Source organism: Sinohyriopsis cumingii, chromosome 8, assembly GCF_028554795.1.
Source record: "Sinohyriopsis cumingii isolate HCF-2022 chromosome 8, ASM2855479v2, whole genome shotgun sequence".
Taxonomy (NCBI): Eukaryota; Metazoa; Mollusca; class Bivalvia; order Unionida; family Unionidae; genus Sinohyriopsis; species Sinohyriopsis cumingii.
The window spans coordinates 113,927,618-113,952,610 of record NC_142968.1 but is presented as its reverse complement, the minus strand read 5'-3'; the positions used below and the strand labels follow the sequence as shown (position 1 = coordinate 113,952,610).

The 24,993-nt window shown below is 31.9% G+C and overlaps 1 protein-coding gene across 3 annotated transcripts; it reads right to left on the bottom strand.

Annotated features, from left to right (window-relative positions):
* Positions 1–1,016: 1,016 nt before the first annotated feature.
* LOC149794415 (cilia- and flagella-associated protein 45-like) lies at positions 1,017–24,403 on the bottom strand. 3 transcript variants are annotated; one of them, XM_089968615.1, is made up of 10 exons: positions 24,301–24,403; positions 21,041–21,330; positions 18,648–18,792; positions 14,826–14,996; positions 11,092–11,439; positions 9,902–10,009; positions 8,726–9,033; positions 7,003–7,227; positions 5,426–5,507; positions 1,017–3,041 (listed from the first exon to the last, which is right to left on the bottom strand). In XM_089968615.1, exons 1-9 carry the CDS (start codon positions 24,301–24,303, stop codon positions 5,441–5,443), a joined length of 1,665 nt encoding a protein of 554 aa, XP_089824741.1. In that variant the 5' UTR covers positions 24,304–24,403; the 3' UTR covers positions 1,017–3,041; positions 5,426–5,440. The 3 variants fall into 3 exon arrangements, with proteins under 3 accessions (XP_089824741.1, XP_089824740.1, XP_089824739.1); XM_089968614.1 differs by having other exon boundaries at positions 5,437–5,507; XM_089968613.1 differs by lacking the exon at positions 5,426–5,507.
* Between the last annotated feature and the right edge of the window lie 590 nt (positions 24,404–24,993).

Below are 24,993 nucleotides of genomic sequence, written 5' to 3'. Positions count from 1 at the left end.
GTGTTTTACAACACCTTTTAGTGAGGGACCACTGTATATTGTCATGATACCCACACCATTATTAAATTCTGGACCATGTTATAGGGCACCTAAAAGAGCAGGACCACTGTACATTGTCACGATAACTATACATGCATTGTATTCTAGACCATGTTATCCACATAATATAGTGAGGGACCACTGTACATTGCCTTGAAAACCATACCTACATTAAATTCTGGACCATGTTATAATGGATGTTATAGTAAAGGACCACTTTAATTGTCAATTAATCACAACAAGAGAGATTGTCAGATAAGATGGTCTTTGTAGTAGAGGAAATCCATGAGTAATCACTAACTTTCATATTCCTGTATGAAGCCAAAGAATTTATTCATTTATTTACTGTAAATCATAATAATTTTAACGTTAAAATGTAGTGGATCTGTCATTTTAGTTAAATAATGACATAATTTTAGCAATTTTTTGATTTTATCTTCAAATATATGCTGCTACACAAAGCAGAGGACGTGAAATGTTACGCTCTGGCATACCAACAAAAGAATTATCAAAATGATATACAAGGAATTACTGGACATTATGTGAATCACCTCAAACTCTAAGGATGTTCAAAAAATAAAATTATAGACCAAATATAACACAACATCCACAAATTCTCCATTCACTTGGTGATATTACAGATCAGAATATGAAACAGTAGCTAATATCTAACTTCAGTTACAAGTTCCAGAACAGTCAGTCCATTCAGTTGGTGTTTATACCATACCCAGCTTTTAGCTATAAATTGTAGTAAGCATGAAGTTGTTGAAAAAATTAGCTTGCTCACTGTATTCACTAACTTTAGTGTTCACACAATTTATGTGATATACAGTCTGAAGACAATTTAACAATCTGAAGACATGAATAAATTTGTGATGTGATTTACTGACTAATAAGTTTGTGATTTTCTCTCAGAAGACTAATAATTTTCTGTGATTTACAGTCTGAAGACACTAATAAATTTAAATTAATATGAATTTGAGGATAAGCAATACTTTATTTTCACATGTCATAAACATATCAAATATAATCGTAACTATTTACAGAATTTTATCAAAGAAAAGATGCAAGTGGCACTGTAACATAATTAAGAATCAACATCTAGAGAAATTTAGTACTTATAAAACGCGCAGTTTTACTAGATGTACATTTGTAATTTGTTATAACAAAGTATGCAGGTGACTGGCAGCACAAAATATGCCTTCATCAATAAAAATGATTACCAGAACAAAATATGCCATCATCAATAAAAATGTGTGTACCTTTACATAAAAAGCTCTTTTACAAATCTCTTCCAATTTCTTGTGAAAAATATATTTAAGTGCATATTAGGTTTGCAAAGCTGCAGTTATCCCAATAGGAATGAATTTTTCAGTCAGTAAATATAATCAAATTTGTAAAAAAAAAAAAAGTTTTACTTGCATTTAACAGTACACAATATAGATTTACATATAAACAGACCATCATGCAACCAACTGCTGTAACAATGTGTTCTTTTCCTTATTATTTGTTGAAATTTAGCAATCTTTAAAATTTTAAAATTAATCCACTTTGAGTTTGGTATGTTTGAACAGTCCTTTTTGCTTAATTGTGGTAATAACTGTAAATCTGGAGCTAATTGATTTAGCAGGATATCACTAAACAATACAGATTTCACCCACCCACCCCAAAAAATGGAGTAAAAATGATTTATTATACAAACTTGGGATGTGCAGTTTGGATATTTAAAAAATACTTGTGAATAAAAATCTTAGTATGCTGAAATCGGTGTTAGATCTTTACAGTTGATGGTAAAGATCACAATGAGAGGTCTTCAACATAGATTCAAAGAACTAAATTCTGCAGTGTTAATCTAATTTGTAACAAACAAATGCTGACATGGGATAGTGATTACAATAGATATCTGTGAAAATTCCCATTGGTACTCCATTTATCCCTTGGCTGGGAGTAGCATTATGTAAATCAGCTATTGAATAACAAACATTCCAATGGCCTGCTGATAAGGTGTCCACCCAGGTAAATACTTATCTGATTCTGCTTTAACAGAAATAGTTTGTATTACTAGATTCTCCAGCAAAGTGGGACACACAGTTTTGGCTGTACAAAATGTAGATACAGATTCAAATATTTTTTTATTATTAAAAAATACAAACAACTACAAATCTCTTGGTTCAGTTTTCATTAAATTTTCACAAGCTAACTGTATTCTCTTAATCACTGCAATTTATTTTCAGGGATTTAACAGAATTTTGATAAATAGCTATACAAATTAGTGGGTGAAGCATCCTCTGAAAAATCCACGAGTTCAATTACTTCCTTTTGTTTTGAAAGTGAATCCACTTTAAAAACTTATCCTTTAAATGTATCATGTGTGGAGAAACATAATTACAGACACAATAAATACCTCTGATCCTTTCAAACATGCTACCTTGCACAAAGATAATATTTCAAAATGAAAGGTTGAATACATAGTACAAAAACAATTAATTTTATTTCATTCTAGCCAGAATTATATTCTTTTCTTTCTTTGCTTTAGAAAACTGTTAAGTGCGTACAAATGATATTCTACGTTTCCTAGCTACGGTAAATGAGTTGGTTGATGGCTGATATAGTTTTGTTTTTTAAAAGATAAAATAATTCTTATTGTCTTGCACTAGCATAGTGCATGCAAACTATAACATTCTGTGTCATAACATCAATATTTACAAATTATAGACATCCTTTTATTTGTATATTCAAGAACTTTAACAATCTTACAATTATACAGAAATATCACAAATTAAACTTCCACAAAATACTTTTTTTATTTGATGTAGTTGTAACAAATGTAGAGTTCTCACTTGTGCTGATGCTTTTTCTACATGTTTTAGTCCTCTTTTATCACAGATATAATAACAGTAATGATGAGGTGGAAAATATTTCTTAATCAAGCACTGATGTGTTGAGGCTGTGCTGCTTTCCTTTCCACTTGACTCAGATATTTCTCCGGTATACCAGCAGCTCTGCAAAAAAAAAAAAAACATGCAAAAATTATACAACTGTAGTGATGTGTTTGCATTTAAATTTGTGTTCAATGACTTCTTAGCTACTGTAGATCCAATGAGACATTGTAACAGGAGGTTCTGATTCCAACAAACACTGGACAATTCTATACAAGTTTAATTAGATTAAATTATAGAACATATCCTAAAAATTTATAATCATCATCATCATCATCATTTGCTTTTATGAAGTAGATTGTAGAATTGCCAAAGGTTTGTAAGAAAAACATTATTTTTTGTAAATATTTACCAAAATTTCATAATTTAAAAAAAAGGGTGATGTGTCATCAAGCATGATCTTGTTATTGAATTAAAATTATATTACAAATTCAAAAGCAGATCAGTGCCAACATTTGTCTTGCTAGCCATTAAGTACTTCTAAAGGCCATGTAAGGACTGTAAGAAAAATGTCATGAAGTTAGCTTGTTCTACTGTGGTATCTATCCTAATAAAATTTGTTGATATTTTTTATCTTAAAGAAAAATATAAAGAAGATAAAATGTATCATTACTAAAATATATCATTTTAGTTGCAAAAATAGGCAATAACAACAAAGTCAATAAATTGTATCATAACTGTATCGGTTGCAAAAACATGGCATACATTAACAACAAGGTCATTAAAATGTATCATTTTAGTTGCAAATGGAGAAAAAAATTAGATTAAGCAAAGCTAGTACAAACTTTACAAAATTTGTAAAAAGAAAACAAAGATTAATATGTGCGAGTTCATTTTTAAAATGAGCATTGTTCGATCTGTAAAAACTGAGGGTTAATGAACTGAATTTTGAGGCAAATAAAAATATTTGTCAAAAACAAAATGATATCACATACAGCCAGATAAAAATTTCAAGTTCCCAAGAAGTGCATGTCAGATGTGCAATATAGAAGTGACAAGGCCTAAAATGAACTGAAGTCATCCATAACTTTTACTGGAGGAAAGCTTTTGTAATCTTGGTATCAAATTTTAAAGTATGTAATCAATGGACATGAGAAACATCATAAGACGACTAGAAATTTCCTTCAACAAGACTATCAGAGCATGATATGGGAAGTACTTTAATTATACTCTATACAGATGTCTTTTACATTATTTTTGAAAGGATAAAACATTTTTTGTAAAACTCTATAAAGTTAACATATAAGTTTTTCAATTGTAATAATTAACATTGACCAAAGATTTACAACTATCATAGCTAGTAGTACATCAAGGCGAAAAATTTAAAATTTTCTTAAATTTTATCTACTTTGGTGAATGAATAAATTTTCAAATAAGATATTTGGAATTAAAAACGAAGCTTTCATCTTCCTGAAAAGCAAATCAAGAAAAACAATCCTCAGCAAACAAAATCTGATTAAAACCCAGTCCAGTCCACTTACACAGTACTTGTTAAAGCCACATCAACAAAAACACAGCACTCGACACCCCCATGCATACCATGAACAAAAACACGGTCTCTCTCTTTACTCATCGAAGAAAATTTCCATAAATTTGGAAAGATGTGGAGATGTATGTGTACAGCTAGCCAGTCCTAAATGTGATTCTGTTCCCCCATTTTATACTTTTGGTCTTTAGTAATTACTTGTGAAAAAAGTCCAGAGTAGAGCTGAAACCAATGCCAAATCTTGCTATCTGAATATTCATTAGTGGATTTAGACAGAATTTGAATATTTGTCTATATTATAAAGCTGTAAAATTAGTCCTTTGTTCCTAATCTGTTCTGGTATTTCATGACCATTCCCCTGCCTAACTGCATTAAAAACTCTGTATTTTGGTCATCTGAATCTAGTTAAATGTCATTTTCTGTGTCTTTAGTAAATTTCATTAATAAAATAAAGTCAAGACCACAACAGACAAATATTTGACTACCATAAAACTAGACGCAGCATTTTGAGCTATAAATGTCACTGCAGACTGGGAAATATTGCTCCAAATATACAAATGCAACATTCTGATTGGTTGATTATTTTCAAGTAAGATTTGGAGTCATTTAAGACTTTTAATACAAGGGCTTGCTTTTTTTTCATTGTTTACAAAATGCCAGTTTGTGTAATGTTTTTTTTCTTTAAAAATGCATTTTTGTGGTGATGGATTGATTTATCATGGAATTGCTCCCCCACCCACAACCCATAATTAAGTTGGCTGTAAGTAATCTTCTTTACATGTTTTAAATAATTTAACTGCAAACCAAAAATGAAAGTTAATATTTATATTTAAAATCTTTTAAGCACCACATCTTAGAATTTCATGTAAATTTTCTTATTTAGCTGTGATATAAAAGCTAAAACATAAGCCACAAATGTATTAAAATCAACACAATTTTTTTTCTCAGTGCATTTATTTACATTCAAGGCACCTTTTTAAGCTGATGCCACATTGACTTTGTGAGCAATGTGTTTGAGATATTTCTCTGGAATGCCAGTCGACCTGTTGAACAAAATGGAACATATTTATCAACAATATCTATCAGACAAATGTAAAACTGCAGCTACATCAATGAAGATTGAATTTTTTGTGCTTTGAAATGAATGATAGTAAAGATATACATTTAGACATACTGTGGTACTAATGGCTAGAAATGCAGGAAGATACCACATAATTGCTGTTTTATTGGTAGTGAACAATTTATTTCTATTTCCAGAACCTTTCAATCTATTTCCCATTAAATATAATTGCAGACATTAGTTTCATGTATGGAAGAATCCTCTACAAACGGTGGGTGACTTGGTGGGGTGTCATGGATGTGACAGCCATTTGTAATTGTTCTTACTATGAATAAGCCTGAGTACAAGAACCCCTATGAAACCAATGTGTAAACAAACTAATGACAGTTCTTGTTTTTCTCTAAGCCTGAGCTCATTAGGTAATAAAACAATTTTTGTAGCTATTTAGGGAACAAACTAAACAATTGGTCCCTAGTTGCTACGAATAACCATGTGTTATACTGTCTGCAGCCTTGGGCAATAGCACACTGGTTGTGTACAGTACCTTGGGACAAACAGTTTGGTCAGTTCATGCCTAGCTATAAAATAACTAAATTAAAATAACTAAATTATAAATTCAATGCACCCTCTTTATTTTCACCATTTCTATTTTCCTTGTGACTCTGTATGACACTTCTTGACACATTATCTGTCACTATGAAATGCTTTAATTCATACAAATGTTTAGTACATGTGTGGCATATATACAAATTTCCAGCAATTTTTGCAGCTTTGATTTTGTCTGTGATTTCTATTCATCTTTTATGACTAGAGCTTATAGCAATTTATCCATCATGAATGGCCATGCTTGCTAAAGGTGAAACCCATCAATGGCAATATTCATACCAAACTGCATCAGAATATGTTGAATGGTTCCTGCTGCCATTTAGAAAGCAAGTTCCAATGTGAAGATATGAAGTTTATTGTCAAGAGCCATACTCTTTAGAAATATTCTGAGACAATATACATACAAGGCACACCTAACCCCTTAAACACTGAATGAAAATATTTTTTTTTAGCTATGCTGGTTACAAAGACCTCCTGTGGTGAAGATAGAAAATTTATAAATGGCAATAACTTTATTAAAATTAGACCTGAAAAAACAAATGTAAAAAGACATATACAATTACATGTAATAGTGGCTGAAGAGCTATGGTGGATATAAGAAGTGTGAATTGATTGACAGATGGAAGGACTGAAAGGGGGATTATTATAGGAGTACTGCATCTTGATGTGGGGTTCAAACTATTTCACTCCATCCATATAAAATTCATCTATTGATAGGTCCAAAGCTTATTTTATAATCTGATTGATAGAATAAAAGATACAAAGACTGATAAGCAGATATTATCTTGCTCTGATACATAGATAAACAGATAAAAAATTGACAACAATGTACGCTGCATGTAATGTTTTGATAAACATGAAAATATATCAACCTAAGTTCATCTAATTTCTTCTTCTTCACATCCTCAAGTTTCTGTCTCCTTAACCTGGCCTCCTCATCAAGTTTGACTCCCTCCTCAAAGAATGCATTCCTCTCTGCAACTCGCTGTGACTCCTTTTCACGGATCTGCACTCGCACCTCCTCAGCATGCTGTAGACGTTTTTTACGTGTCTGTTCATCCTCCATTTTCTCTTTCTCTACCAACTCCTTCTGTGCCCTGGAAAATCAAAGTATCACTGATATGTGGGTTCATATGCCAAGTTGCAATTTAAAGAAAGGTCTTAAGTATAGATCACTGATACAAATTTTCTGCTTTGATCTTTTACTTATAAAGAAGATTCCACTCATTGACCATGTCCTATATGTTCCAAAAATGCAAATGGGGATGGAGTGGGGGGCATGTAAAATGGGGGGACTTAGGAGGAAGCATGTGTTCTATGTGATTTTGCATGAAGTCTGTTGGAGAACGTTCTGATATATCTAACAGAATCAGGGTTCTAAAGAAACGCTGGCATTTACATATACCTTATATTCCCTAATTAATGTTGTGAGGAGAATACAACTTCCTAATGGGGGGTTATTTAAGCACAATAATGGAAGATAAAGTTGTTCTTTTCATGAACTCTTATAATGATCACATGTACATCTGGGTTTCTGCCACTGAATTCAGTCATTGTAAATATTAACAGTTAAAATGATCAATTGAGTAAAACATTTTCCCACTCAACAGCTGGGTGAAGTAGGACTGACAAGTCTTTGAATTTGCTGCCCAGCTACTGTGTCCTTTTTAACTCAACATGTGTGCATGTGACTTTAGTAATTTATGCATTGATATATACATTGTAACTGTGATCAACTGAGACTGCTGCAGTATTTTGTTGTAATCATGAATCTGAAGCAGATGGGTATTGAAAAGCACAGGTCTTGCACTGCATCTTTTAATTCAATAGTTGCAAAGCAGTCACGTCTCATCAGGTCTTTACAAATCCATTTGCCCAATGCCTGAAAAAGCTCAGATTCAAATCTGGCAAGCTCAAGTCTGCAAAGTACTTGTAAATGGGCAAGGCGCAAAAACTAAGAGGTTATGTTCAATTTGTAATACTTTTGTGATCTGACAGACAGGCATAAGCATTAATGTTTTAATGACTTTTGAAATTCCCAGTCCTTATTCAGTTATTAGTATAAATATATCGTTGCACAAAGATGAGCTTTCAGTATTTGTGATATAGTTGAAGACACAAGTCTGATAGAGTATTTAAGCAAAGAAGCAAATCTAATTAACCTGTTTCAAAGAAAAATAGTTGTTTAATTTTTTCATCGTATACAACTTTCTTACGTTTTAAAAAACTCTATATGTATTCTAATCCTTCCTTTTCTTCTATCTACAGGTGCTATTTATGTATCTTTTTTTGATAACTTCAGTTATTAGTATCTAGTTTTAACATGCCAAATTTTTTTTACAAGTTCTTTTTTTTATAAAATAAATAAGATGTGATTTCCTTAAAATATTCCATATTTTATTGTGCCTAATGTTTTAACTTGGGTTGTGACATTGTAATTTTTGTAGCAATTTCACATTTTCAGTGAACTTGCCCTGTGCATGCTGACTTTAATAAAATCTGTAAAGCACTGTTTCCTGTATGTAGCAAATATAATCTAAGCTGCAGGAAACAGATACAAAATGATTTGTCAACGTGATTAACAAATCTGATTACCTAAGGACCCTCTCAAATTCAGCTCTCTCCCTCTGAGCCTGAACTGCCAGGTAGTGTTCTTTCTGCTGCATTTGAAGTTTACGAGCATCAATCAGCATGGCCTCTGTTTGAGCCTTCTTCCTGGTCTCTTCTGCCTCCTTTTTACGCCACTCACGCTCGGCTTGTTCCTGTGCCCGCTTTGCACGGACAGCATCCCTTTCTGCTTGTTCATCCTTTGCTCTTTCTTGCAAAGCACGCAGACGACCAACTTCCCTTTCTTTCTCGATGCGGATTTTCTCTTGTTCAGCTTCATAAGCTGCTTCTCTTTCCTAGCAAATTATTTTAAAAAATTGAAAGAAAACTTATGAAAGTCGGAATGCATAACTGATTGCACTGCTTTGATCAGAGAGTTTCCTCATCAAATGTGGACATTTTACTGTAACTATTTATGAAAATAACCTAAACATGCATTCAATAGAAAATTCTCTTGTGCATACATGTAAGCTATTCTCAAACAATTCTGTTTTCTGTCTTCAGAAGAGCCATAAAAACTTATGCAACTGGTAATATCTGATGTTTAAAATCTTTCAAAGTCTTGCATTAAAAAACAAAATTAGATGGCCACTATAAAGCCAGCTTGATGGACAGCAAACTTATGTGTATCACATTTTTAAACTTGATAAGCAATTTACAAAATTCCTGAAAATTCAAAAACTCTGATTACATCTTATTGTACATATGTTCAACAGTAACAGGTATATAAGTATATTCCTTAGATATGCAACTGCATGTCTATATCAAACACTCAAGGGTTCAAAATGGAAAGGTGTCCTCTGTATACAGGGATAAAATATATACAGCATATACTCGCTTGAAAGTCGGGTCCAACTGCTGACTGCAAAGACCCAAATCTGCCATTACATACTGCATTGGCAGATATGTGTCTATGTGGTTTGTTAAGAACAATGAGTGGAACAAACAATATAAACCCATATCTGCTGGAGCAATATGCAACAGCAGATCAGGATCTGTATTGTTTGCAGTTAGACTCAACTTATAAGCAAGTACATAAATTAAGAACTGTGGATCATTAAAAAAATTTTTTTTTTACAGGCATGTGTCTTTACATGGAGACATCTATTAAGGCAGGTTTTAATGTACTTGGTACACTAAGTTAGAGTCATTCAGAATACTGACCGCTTTCTGTTTCTGGAATTCAATGACCTTCATTTCTTCAACATACTCTTGTTCCTTCTTCAGTTCTTTACGTCGTAATATATCATCATTTGCCTTGTTCAGTTCCTCCTGTTTGTTAAAAAGAAACAACAAGTGTACATGTTTTGCAGATGTATTATCAGCACTGCAAGGTATATAACATTTGTGGCATATATATGTTATGCAATCGGTATTCTCATTGTTCTGAGTGAAGCAAAAGATGCTGTAAATCACGCAATTTTCACAAGCAAGAATTTTGTACAAAATTTGTGCGGAGGAAAAGATACCTAAAGACTATGATGTAAGTTTGCACATATTCAGCCCATTATTAATTTACGAAACAAAATCATATCATGAAGATGCCTAACATGGCAACAATTTAATACTACTAAGCAACTTTCATTTGCAGTACACCTTACATCCATTCTTTCAAGCTAACAGAATCATCATAAACATTAGGGAAATCTCAAAAGTTTTTATTTTGTTCTTTTTATTTTATCTGTCTCGTGCTTCAGTCGGGTGAAATCTCACCTTGAAATTGTTTCATCATAGTCAAGATTTTCAATGGATTTTTTAAATATTTTTACTACATGTATTTAAGTGTCAAGTAAACGTTGTGGTATGTTGCCACTTTCTGAGAAATAATAAGATAACCACTAACTTCCGTGGGATATCATTCCTGTTGTATGTTGCAAGATAAAACTTCAGATCATATTATCCTTGACAAACAGATTGAAGGATGAATTTTACAATCTACTGTTGTAGTAAATTATGGTTAATCTTGGTTAAACATAAACAAAAACATTTTTTCTTGAACTTATCGTATAAAGAATTCTTTACAGCATAAGGATTTACCAAAATAAAAAAGACAGCTTAAATCACGTGAAAAATTGAAGGCACCATAATTATGACCATAAAAATGAAAGCAAATTAAACTAGTATATTCCTTGCAATTCTGTCCAAATTATATTTGTGCATCCTCTAATTAACATAAAATACTTTTAAAACATTGGTAATCAGTAATAAGTTTCATGCTTAAACAAATTTGGAGCTACATCAATTATTGTAACTAAGCATTTTATCCACATTTATATGTATTATGGGTTAAGAGAGTGTGCTTGTTTTATACACAATCTTTATTCCAATTGTACATCACTGTAATACAATATTACCCTAAGAGCCAATTGTTCAGCCTTTTTCTTTTCCAAGGAATCTCTGTCTTCATCCATCATCTTTTCAACATATCTCTGCATCTGAATATTCTCCTGATCTTTGCGTTCCAACTCAAAAAGTCGCTCCTGTTCATTCTCACTAATTTGGTCAAGAAGTTTTGCTGCTCCAAGAAGGCGTTCCTCCTTGCGCTTCTTCTCAATCTCCTCCTGTATCCGTATGGCATTCTGTCGATCTACTTCCATCATCAAGTCAAGACGTTTCTCCTCAGTATCCATCTCCTGATAAATTTCTCGTTTTTCAAGGATCTGAGCATCTCTAATAGCATGACATTTGGCATTCAGGATCAACTGAAAATAAAACAATCCAAATTAAAATATTTTAAATCTCAAGAAATAATCCCAGTCCCCATTCCAGAAAATTATTATTGTTCAAAGTATTATCCACTGATTGGACTTATTCAACTCTCCACACAATTACTTAGGTATCCCCCACCCCTCCCAACATCTTATCATTGGATAAATGCAATTAATACCACAATGTAATCCCGAAGTTTTAGGATAATCAGATCTTAGCAATTTATTGACTGTATAAATTATTTTCAATGTACAGAAGTTTTACATATATCTCAAACATTAATAAAGAACTTAAAGAAACCATTTATATAATTATAGAAAATGTTGACATAGAAAGTTCAATGGAAACACATCAGCTTTCAATAGGTACAAGAACATTTTTAATATTCTGTTAATCATATGAATATAAAGTGAATTAAAGCAAAGACTCAGTACTGAGAAGATGAACAAATGTACTCATTCTGACCCCAACAAATAACCCATATTTGTCTTTATGTATGGCAGCTGTTGAAAATGTATACAAATGAACTCTAGGGACAATTAGAAAGACATCAGCAAGATATCCAGCCTTGAGAATAAATGCATTGAAAATTTACCTATATAATGCACGTAATTTGTATTTTATGCTGCCTACAATTAGGGATGATTGTATTTTGCATATGTGTGTTTTATTATCCATCTAAATTATTCTTTCCAACAGGAAACTCTCTTTGTTGCTTCTGACTACAAATAAACACTAACACTTCATTGTCATGGAGACAAGTGATGGTTTTGTTTATGTTTCCCTGAGTGCACATGGAGTAACCATGAATACATATTCCAGCATTTACATTCCATATAAATTGGACATAAAACAAAGTGAGATACATTTTTTACATCATGTAAAACTATGCTAAATGCACTTTACATATATGTAATTTTGACAAAGCCTGTAACTTTAAATGATATGTGGAAAAATAGGTTATTTCCTATTTAGAATTAAAAAATTCATAAAATATGTAAGAAAAATTTAGTTTAAAAAAAAACTTAAAGGCATACAAACAGCTATTTCATTGCAACTTATTTGTTTGAGATATGCTGTTAAAATAAAAGGGTTTATTTTCATTGGGGAACTTAACAGAAATAAAATGCCCATAGATAAATTTACCATAGATAAATTTAAGAACAAAATGTATGGATGGTTTTCTGTTCAATTAAAGTAATCATATATTCAAAGCAAATACTTTATATTCAGTCTTCTCCACAATAAATGTTTAGAAAAAGCAACCATGTATTTAAAATACATAATTAAATTTAGGTTTTTGGGACATTAACCTTGTTTATCCAATGATAAGCCCATACTGGATTATAAGCTCAACTGCAAAGTTTGCAAAAGTATTCACGAAGAATATGGTTGTCTGAAAAAAAGCTCACCCAAATCTTTTGAAAAATTTTTCTCCATGATCTTTTGATTTTTGTTTTGTCCCTACCATCCAAGTCAGCAAACTCAGTGCAAAAATACATTCCTATTTTGGAATAGGCTCAATCTGAGTTGTCTGTCATTAAAAATTACATCACTGAAATTTACTGTACTGTGCCATATGAACACTATTAGTCTATGTCAATGAAACAAAACCATGTGGCATGAAATATGCATTGATTTTTCCAATAACCAGGTATGGATGAATCCAACTGCCTGATGCCCTGAAGACTGGCTCAAAATTGGCTCAGACAGGCTCAAGTCTGAATGGTCCTTACCTGCAGGAAATACCAAAACACTGGAGACAGAGGACATGTTAAATTGATAATGCTTCATGCTGTGCAAGTTTTATACTCTGCAAGCTTATTACTTTATATATATAACCACCTTTATTTAATATATATATATATATATATATATATATATATATATATATATATATATATATATATATATATATATATATATATCACATGTTTCTGTTACATAATTATAATCAATTTCATCAATTTATCTATTGTTTATTTCATGATACACTATCCAAGTCTGACACTTCCATTTTGTCATCATTATCAAGGTAAGTATTGCATTTTCTTGAGCAGACATGATAAAGAGAATGCTTGCTGTTTAAAGCAAGTTCAGAAAAAATGAATAAACATGTGTATTTTGACTTGCTATCAGTTACAATTTAAACAAAATATTTATATGTATACAGGACTCTATGACATTCAAGACCTAACTTAGCCACAGACAGTGGGTGAGTCAGCTCCTCTCATACCACTTAATTTTCCCACCACTGAACTGCCGGACAGACTTTATGTTACAATTATGTGCACTGAGCTTACCTACTCTCAAAAGTACAATTGTCAAAGACTGTTTTGATGTATATTGATGATTTCAAAGTGACTCAGTGATAATTGCTAACGACATAGCTCCTAATAGTTGCAGATGTGTTAGGACATAATAGGGACATGTGGATTTCTCCAAAATTTCTCTAAAATCATGATTGGTGTACCAAAAACATATACCCTTCATGAGTGGTGTTTATCATCTATTATTTACATAGCAAATGCATTATTGTCAAAGACTGTTTTAATGCATATTGCTAATTTCAAAGTGACTCAGTGATAATTGCTAACAACATAGCTCCTAATAGTTGCAGATGTGTTAGGACATAATAGGGACATGTGGATTTCTCCAAAATTTCTCTAAAATCATGATTGATGTACCAAAAACATATACCCTTCATGAGTGGTGTTTATCATCTATTATTTACATAGCAAATGCATTACTGTCAAAGACTGTTTTAATGCATATTTGTAATTTCAAAGTGACTCAGTGATAATTGCTGATGATATAACTCCTGATAGTTGCAGGTGTGTTAGGACATAATAAGGGCTTGTGGATTTCTCCAAAATTTCTCTAAAATCATGTACCAAAACATCTAACGTGAGTGGTGTTTATCATCTATTATTTACATAGTAAATGCATTATCATATTTGCTGTTTAACAAAATAGTTACATGGATAAAAATAAGTATTCTCAAATCAAGAAAGTGTCTAAATAAATAAAAAAAATAATTACAAAAACCAGGGTCATTTCCAAGACAAGTGTTGACTATTGCTGATGTAGTTGAAAAGATGAATCTGATATTGATCTTTCTGTCAATGTAATATTAACTGTCTATGCAATCGTTCCTCAAGCTGTCAATTCAAACTCTTCAATGGAAATATCAATAATATCCTGTGTTATCTGAAGAGCTAGATGTGTGTGTTTGTAAGCACCAGCATGCATTAAGTTATCCCTTACAAAAAGAAAACTGCCCAATAAAAATGATAAAAGGGCAAATACTGTGAAAAAGAATCCTCAAATCTAGGGGTACAAGATGGGATTTGGAAGTAGTTATCAATATATTAAAAACCTCATTCAGATGTTTAATTTCATCTTCCTGTTCTTGACGCATCTCGTTGGCCTTGGACAGAAGATGTTCAGCCTTCTCCTTTGCTTCCTCTTCCAGATCATTCAACTTTTCATTCTTCCTTCTCTCAAGATCAATTGTCTTCATCATGTTCTTACGCTCCTGACTGGCCTCCTAAAAACAGGAAAAACTTTATAGCGTTGGCTCCTAAAAACAGGACAAACTTTAGAGGGTCTAACTGGCCTCATAAAAACAATAGGACAAACTTTATAGAGTTTTGGACTGGCCTCCTGAAAACAGGACAAACTTTATAGAGTCTGACTGGCCTCCTAAAAACAGGACAAACTTTATAGAGTTGGACTAGTCTCCTAAAAACAGGACAAACTTTATAGAGTTGGACTGGCCTCCTAAAAACAGGACAAACTTTATAGAGTTGAACTGGTCTCCTAAAAACAGGACAAACTTTATAGAGGCAGACTGGCCTCCTAAAAACAGGACAAACTTTATGGAGTCACACCAATGAAAAGATAGTTGTCCTGAGGTTAGTGCACTGGTCTCTGGCATCACATGTTCAAGGGTTCCAATGCAAATGGAGCCAAGAAACTATATTTCCTCAGACACCTTTATTGGCTTTGTCATCCAGGATGATGCTTAACACTGTTCTTTTCATCTGAGTGGGATATTAAATGGATGTCCCCGTACAGGTAAAATCTTATCACTATGGTGTAATGTGCCAGTAGATCAGGCTCCTTCATCACAAAACTACTTAACTCTGAATCTTGCTTTAAAAAATATTGAGATAAATCAAAAGGCTTCAACTGTCTATTCATTTCTAGTCAGACTTCACAATCTGAAGTAACATTTATTGCTCGAACTGTTGAGTAAAGTTTTATGATGGAAGGCCTGGGTCTATCTACTTAGTTCTATTTGAGATTTAATTCAACAGAGACAAATGCAAACCATTATCTGCTGTTAAGTACCATTGGAGTTCTATTTATTTTTCATATTGGGAAGTCATGAACTTTCAAGGTTGGAAATCTGGAAGTCCCATTATTACACCTGCCAGATTAATATTTGAACAAATTTAACAAAAGTTTCATTTGTATTTTTTTTTTAATTTACACATATTTCATCATTTGTATTTAAAAGAAGATATTAGCAAGAAAAGTACAACAAAAACTTTCAGACATTAGTGTTTTTCCCCTATTTTTTTTCATATTTAGCATTATATTTAGAAATCTTTGAATTTCTTTAATCCGTAACAGAATACCAAACCAAACAATAAATGTACAGCAATTATAAACTGCACCTTGTTCCTCTGAAAAAGGCCTATCTAGATAGGACTGTAAAAAAACACATTTATGTTAGTTTCATAGTTTAAATATTAGTTGATCGACATATATATATATATATATATATATATATATATATATATATATATATATATATATATATATATATATATATATTGAATAAACATGGAGATACAGTAGCACCTGTCTTGAAAGACCCCTTCTGCCAAAAAATAATGGTCTCTCAAGACAGATGGCCTCTCATGACTGGAAACCAATAAATATGTTCATTTAGATCCTGTTCTCTGAAGACATTGGCTCTCTCAAAGCAGTGATCTCTCATGACAGGTTTTACTGTACCAGGACAATTTACTTTGTTTAATAACTCCAAGATTTGTTATAATTTATAAATGTGATAACTGAAGACCACAAACAAGATCACCAACTTCACTACATAAACATTGTCTATGGTCATGAACATATATTCTGGTTCAGGACAACCATCCAATTTTCTACTTAGTATGTTCAATGTTTGTATTACCAGCTTTTTCAGTTATGGAAGTTTATTATGATTTACAGGCACAGTCATTTGCAGTTATGTAAGTACGTTTATTACATTTTTCTTATGTTATGTGTTTAAGCTTTAATAAACAGTAACAAAAGAGTGAAAACAACAAGCTTTGAAAAATTTAACAAATAATTTATTTCCCTGGAAAAACACTGTAAAAATGAAAAAATAAGAACTTAGGGTTTTAAGAATCAAATCCAAAAATAATCCAAGAATAATCCAAGAATTAAATTTAAGAAGTCCTAGAAATGAAATGTTCTAATGAAATTTGAGTTCAAGTCCCAATGAAAAATCCAAAATGGAAGGCAATGACGTATACTGTAGTCAGTATTGTGCTGTTGTGTCCACAGTTCTTTGTTGATTCACAAACAATAATATTCCAGTGTTTGAATTTCCGAATAAAACTTAGAGAAATGTCTTTGTCCAAGAATTCTGTATGAGCACTCAAATATTTCCAGGAAAAGGAATTAATCTTTAAACATCCAAATAATCTGAATACAAATTAAAATATTACTCCAAACTGGTCACAAACAAACACTTTCCAGTGTAAAGACCAACTGAGAAATATCTCTCTAAACATCATTATGAAATCTAACTACATGTACTGCACAATTTCAGAAAACCCAGAATTGCAAAATAGGGCTGTTTACAATCTAAAGTCACATACTCCCAATATGACCTTGATAAAAAACAATCATTTTACTCTGAGTATAAAATAAAAGTAGAAAGTTGTTTACTTGTCTCATTGATTTCTGAATCAAGGTTGGGAACTAAGTCAAAAATAGAAACAGTGTTTCTATTATTAGGTATTTATGAAAAGATTCAGGTCAAACTGAATTTTCTGGAACTAAAATAAAATTCCTAGTAAACAAAATTACATTACTTTGACATGTAATGAAAATAAAAAGATTTTAAAACTAGCAAACAATTAAATCAAATATACATAACAATCTAGTGACACAGCCATGTACACTTATGGCAGTTTATTACAATGTACCATCACAGCCATGTGAAGTTATGGATGTTTATTACAATTTAGTGACACAGTCATGTGCAATTATGGAAATTTATTACAACCTACCAACGCAGCCATGTGAAGTTATGTAAGTTTATTACAATTTAGTGACAGGCATGTGCAGTTATGGAAGTTTATTACAATCTACTAACACAGCCATGTGAAGTTATGGAAGTTTATTACAATTTAGTGACAGGCATGCGCAGTTATGGAAGTTTATTGCATTTTACCGACACAGCATTGTACAGTTATATATATATATATATATATATATATATATATATATATATATATATATATATATATATATAGTTCCAGTAGCAGTAGATAAGCTGGCTTTACATACAAATTTCTGACAAATACCTAAGTGAATCATTACAACCTTGAATACTGTTATCAATGTCCACAATATAATGACACAGACATGGAGACTAGGTTGGAAATGACATGGCACTGTTTACCATACTGGACATTGTCAATCAACTGACTGGCATACTTTAACTGACTCATATATGAGGTGCATATCAGAATGATTGGGATGACAGTTTGTTATTTTATTTTGGCAATCAAAATAAATGAAATGGCAGTCGATAGGCTGTCCGCTGGTAGAATTCCGTATGTCCTGGTGAAACAAAAATTTACAGTGATGTCCATTAATATATATATAATATCAATACAGGGCATGATTCCACACAAGTAGTGAAAAGATCCTCTAAGACAAACACTCGATATTGCTGTGCATTTTCACTTACAGTGTATTCTCCTCACACTGATCTGACTTAAAATATCCAACAATTTCTTGCACAAGACATTAAGAATTGGAACAATTTGTAAAATATCATTTAAAGTTGAACCCATTTTCCTTCAATTATTTTTTATCCAGCATTTTTGTAGACGACAGTTTGCAATTATTTTTATCAGACTAAATTTAATAGAGTTTTTAAACCAACCTGAGCAGCCTCTTTCTCCCTCTTAAGCCTTTCCAACATATGTTCTCTCTCCTCTTTTGTCATTACATGGGAGGATGACAGAATTCTCCTGTACTCACCCCGTGGAAGAATGATAGAATGTCCAGATGGGTCTTCTCCTGGGACTCTGTAAATACATAACAGTATAGCTATAAATGTTGTGTTATACAAAAAGGGGGCTAGGTGTTTGATGCATTATCAGTCAAATAATCCTATTTATTTTTATATATAAGGGAAAAACACAGTGGATTTATTTATACTGAACTCAGATATAGTGAAGTGTTGGATGTAGGTAAGTCCTCACTCGAGTCCTCAAGATTACTCTCTCACCTAAATTATAAGTTACAGAAAGCATTATACATATGTCACTTTTCTAGTGGCAATGTCATCAACAAAATTAGAATTGTATATTGAAAGGTAAGTCGTATAGTATTAAACACCTTTCCATTTTTAACCCCAGTGACCTAGGGGATGTAGGACAGGCCCCATGTGCCCTCCCGCATGTCATATGAGGCAACTATTGGAAACAGGAGCTATGGAGGCTCAGCAGTAAGAATGCTGGATTCATAACTGAAACAGTGTGGGTTCAATCTTACATCTGTATTAGCCCGAGTTAGCTGCTGTGGTAGCTCTTTGAGCCAGGCACTTTATTCTAATTGCCTAGGCACTTAATAAGGTAAACCTAAACAAACCAATCTTTCTTGTTTATTTTTCTTAAATGCTTTTTACAAATTTCACCCATAAATTGGAGTTCATTATTAGAAAATGTTTTGCATAAATTACTTTAAACAAATACAGACCTTTACTTTGGGGTGAATCAATCCAGCAATGTATCATATCACAAAATGTGTATCATGGTATGTATTGATATGAGGCATACACATATAATTTCACCAGTATCTCTATTATGGAACTATCTAAAACATTTCCCACTCTTATATTTACCCTTAGATTAAAATGTAACCGTAAACTAAATGGAAAAATACCTACCGCCATGTTAGAGAGTGATTATATTATCCTCCCCTCCCCCCATTTATGCTAGGATAAAAAAAATAAAGTCAGTATAAGGATCTAACATTTTAATACCTCTTTTGCTGGTAACATTATTTGTAAAACATTCAATAATCATTCTGAACAATGATTGTCAATATTTCATGTATACTTGTAACAAGTGAATTACTCTTCCAACATGATTAGAATAAAAATATGAGCTGAATGATGAAATTAAAATCATGATAATCTCATTCCATATCCATTCTGGTAAGTATTATCCTCTGTGAAAATTCAACGGGTATCAAAAATTATGTAAAGTATGGTCAATGCCCCAGCAATTTTTTCATTCCACTCAAGTGATTAGACCTCTTTCATTGTGTTCTGATCCATCATAAATGCATGACTTCATTAAATATTTTTATTTACTAAGCAATTTTCATTTTGGGGGGAAGAGTTCAATTTAATAGGAAAATGGTCCAACTTCAGAAAAAATTATTCAATTTTAAAGTTTAATAAAATGGACCATTTTTTAAGTTTTCTGATAAATAGATTCAGCCTTAAAATATGAAAAATGACACCCAAATGTCAGCAATAATTTGTATTTCTCTTCAAATCATCATAATGATGGTTTCAGCTTTCTGATTTAGACAACTATGTGAAAATGACAACACCATTTTTATTTGAAAATTGCATCATTCAAGTTAAATTCTTACATGTTGCAGCTAAACAATTCATTAAAGGAATACGTTTTGAGTGAAATCTGATCAAAATCATTTATAGAAGGCACAATTTTACTTTGCAAGCATTGATATGTAGTCTGTAAAATCTTTATATGTTCTTAAGTAGTTACAGTGAAATTGTTAAGCAACTAGCAGAAAAATGTTATAGTTATAGGCTATTCAGTGACAAAATTAAAATTGATACAAAAAATAAAAATAAAAATAGTGAATGTATAAGGGGATTTATGAGATTCCATGATAATATTACAAGGCAAAAATGTCAAACAGATATATAACTTATGCGATGTAACTATGCTTTTTTAAAACTGAAGTGCTGTAATTGCAGATAAGATGGGCAGAAAATATAATATTTGTAACTGTTGGTTCATCTGTATATAGAAAAGATAAACATGGTATACATATATTTATTTTAAAATATTAATAACCACATTACATTCAATTAAAAGTTAAATTATGACAATATATTCTATCACTTTTTCTCTGCAAATGAAAACCTTCAACAACAGAATAAAACCTTTCTTGGATTGGGAATAATACTATGATAACTGAAAGTAGACTTAATTTTTTATCTTGGCTTTTTACATTTTATGGTAACAATGACTAAGATATGCTCTTCAAACTCACCAATAAGTAAATACTTACATTAGATTTCTTATTAAATCTTTTGTGATGACTTGGACTGTTTCTTTAGAATTTTTGGATTTCTTTTTTCTATTTTTATTTCTTTCCTCTGCCATTTGCATTATATTTAAGCTGTCATCATTAGCCCATTTTTCCTTCAACATTCCCTCTCTCTGTTTTACATGGTTTGGAGCCCCAAAAAGTGTCTCATCCACTTGTGAGCCATTACTAACAGTGCGATACTGTCGTGTTTTTCCCCTCCTTGATGAAGCTGATGAAGAGCTCCCAACTGCAGATATTGCACTGCCAGGCTAAAGTGAAAAAAAAGCATAATTTTGAACCATTTTTTTTTGTTACTTAAACTCTCTTATGGAAAACAAAATAATACCCACAATGAATGAACCCAACATAAGATGACAAAAATACTGAATGCTCCAAAACAGATTTCAACTAGATTTAAAAAAATCTCATTCAGAAAACATATACATGTACTGAACAAATGGTATCACTCATTTTGGTTGGTACCATTTTTTTGTGAATTTCTTCATTACAGTGAAGCACATGACTTTAATGACCCAATGAAAAATCAGTTACATAAGATAAAGAAGATATTCCACCCAACCATCCTCCATTTGTTTTTTACTGTGTTTCATTCCTAGAGATCAAAACAGCTATTTGATAAATCAATGCAATTTCTGTAATCTGGTAATATCAGCATTTACATGTGTTTGTTTTATTTTACCCTTTAAAAATACTTATAATGCATTCTACATTATTTCAATGCACACATATCTATATGGTATCCAGTAGCTGTAATTTCCACTCACTACCTTAACCTGACATGTTGTGACATAAGGAAAGAGAGAAATGAAAAAATGCATAAGGTACTGATATTCAAATACTATTATTACTAAAAATGAAAGAAAAAACAATGAATGATACTATAATATGAAAATTAGCATTTATATTTATTCAAATCAATTCTTTATTCAAGCAAAACTGTTGTCAAGAAATTTAAATCCTCATGAAAGTGTGTCTATTTTATTAATGCATGTTTACTCTGAATGAACATCATGAATGTAAATTATGAGAACTATTGCTTGAAGCAAATTTACCCTGTACTAATAAAACACGAGGTATTTACACCAACAGTTGCATAGTATTGAAGCTCGCACTTTCCTGATTTTTCAGACAAAAGCACTGAATCAACATCATATCAATCAAGTCTGCTGGTACAAAAATGTTTATCAGGTAAGTAATCCTGAAATTGTTGGATGAAATAAGCATTCTCATAGCAATGGATATTAGGTGTTATCTTTGACACATTTTTGCACAATCTGCAACTGTTCATTATGCATGACTTGACTTGATTAATGAAGTTTTAAGCAAAGTCTAGTGGCTGTAGTTGGTTCATAAATGATTGATTCCACTACATTTTAATTTAGTCAACATCTTTGCACTTTGATGGGTTCTGAACACATCAAATGTTATCTGAACCATCTGAGTTGAAATTTACCACTCTTAAGTCACTGTGTTCATCAGAAAGTAACTGATGGTACAAATGTTTGGAGATTTTTTCAGAAAGAGGTTATACACATACATTTTAAGAACCACTTAGTACTGTGTTGTTGGCTCCCTTTGATGTTGAGTGTAAACATTTGATTTTGAAAGGTATTTGGTTTGTTGTTCTTATGCAGGTTATGGTATTCTTTTAAACACTAAGCAACTGTCATTGTTGTTGGTAAAGTTTTATTCTTTTGACTATCCTTATTTGGGGCATTTGAAGAGGTTATGCAAACTTTGACAGACAAAACCACGAATTTATGTACCCATGAAAATGTCTTTCCTTTTTACAAAACAAACAAGATTGAGACCCATCAAAATAAATGATACTACAGTACTTACTAAGTATACTTAAATCAATTCTTTCAAACTGACTCACACTTTGCTTAACTGCTATAGTTGATAGCAAATGACCCAACATCAATGTTATTGTGTTATTTATATTGTTAATTTTTATCAAGTAAAATTTACATCCCTGAATAAAATCAGCTATAAAATCAATCTATAAAGTAATAATTTGGAAAAGATAAACTTATTAAGACAATAGCCTTATTCAATTGTCAACAAGAGAAAATAATGGCGACATATCACATCTATGTTCCACAAGTTTAGAATGTGTGTGTATGTGTGATTTGGACTTTTAACATAGCTTTAACAATTTTTCAGTCACATCACTACGATGTCAGCAGTGTGACAGTTTATTGTGATACATGTATCTAGCACTGGGGCATCATGCCAGACATGTAGCATGACGTCCCACCCAGTCACATTATCCTGACACCAGGCCGACCAGTCATAACTCTAACCTCTTAATGCTGAGCGCCAAGCAAGGCATATGTTAGTATCATTTTTGTAAGACTTTGGTATGACTCAGCCGGGGATCAATCCCATGACCTCCTGCATCTGAGGCAGACATGCTAACCACTAGGCCACCGGAGGGGTGACAAGTTGAGATATAATGTATTCAAGTTGCAATGTATGCTGTGATGTGTTCGTGATCTTGCCATCTACTATGACAAACCCATGCATTTAGAAGATATTTTCCAAACTAAATGCCATTTTGTTCCTCAATCCATCAAAAATGTTCACACACATCAATAATTTCTAATAATAATAATACATCAATAACAGCTCCAATACTACAACTGAACATTTATACAATAAAACTGAAACTTTAATTGTGGACTTGATTTCAAAACAAACGAAAAAGAATACGCTAACGTTGTGAATATTACAGTCACATGTTTGAAGAAGAAATTATTTTGCATGTCAACAAGAGAGTATCATTTCCCTGCATCGATAGATGAGGGATTACATTTGTCATCTGGATACAATCGTCAGTCCAAATACCTTTCACGTTTCAGCTCCAGTCTCCAGAAATCTGATTTATAACAGGTCAGATCATCCTTAACTTTAAGTTTAATTACATCTTGTGTGGTTGTTCTCCAAGCAATTTAGTTACTGTCAGAACATAACCAAAAGTAGAAGCCCAACTCGTTGGTCATTGCTGTCCCTCTCAGTCTTGAAACTCACTACGTTCTTACTAATAACACTTTTAACACAAAATGATCGCAGAAATGTTAGCTACATTATTCGCAACCGCAATGAGTATTACCGTTGTACACACCGACAATTTTATATATTTCTGACTTCTCTCATATTTACAACGACTATTTCATTTTTCATTAAATGGTGCATATACTACATGTCGTTCTTACCATGATTTTTGAGCCTGAATAAACGTTTCTTCCTCTTTTTTGTTGAAATTAATAATGTCTTCAGACTCTTGCCAATCATACACCGTATTATTTATTCATCGTTGTTATGGTAATCGCGCATGCCCGATTGTACAAGGGAGGTAACTCCATGTGAGAATTTACCAGGAGAAGCTATAACTGAACCGAGAGCGCAGTTGGTGTGAAAAACCCCAAAACAAACTAAGTTATTTCTTTACTTTGACGGGGCTATTGGTGAGTAACAGCAGTGTCAGTATATGTAGCCGTGACTGTTTCTGTTAATGTTAAGAGTATTACGGTCACATGTTTGAAGAAAAAATTATTTTGCATGTCAACAAGAGAGTATAATTTCCCTGCATTTTGATAAATGAGGGATAACATTTGTCATCTCGATACGATCGTCAGTCTAAATACCTTTCACATTTCAGATCCAGTCATATGTGTGTGTGTGTATATATATATATATATATATATATATATATATATATATATATATATATATATACACACACAACAACAACAACAACAATATATATATATATATATATATATATATATATATATATATATATATATATATATATATATATATATATATATATATAACATGCCATTTAAAGTGTTGGTTTAAAGCAAATTGATATACCAATGCTATTGGTATAGCAAATTGTGATC

Excerpts from the sequence above, each read along its gene's own strand:
- LOC149794415 (XM_089968613.1), bottom strand. Across the intron at positions 14,997-18,647 it reads GGGAGAAAGAGGCTGCTCAG|GAGGCCAGTCAGGAGCGTAA; the intron begins GTTGGTTTAAAA and ends TCCTGTTTTTAG. Across the intron at positions 7,228-8,725 it reads GAATTTGAGAGGGTCCTTAG|GGCACAGAAGGAGTTGGTAG; the intron begins GTAATCAGATTT and ends TTGATTTTCCAG.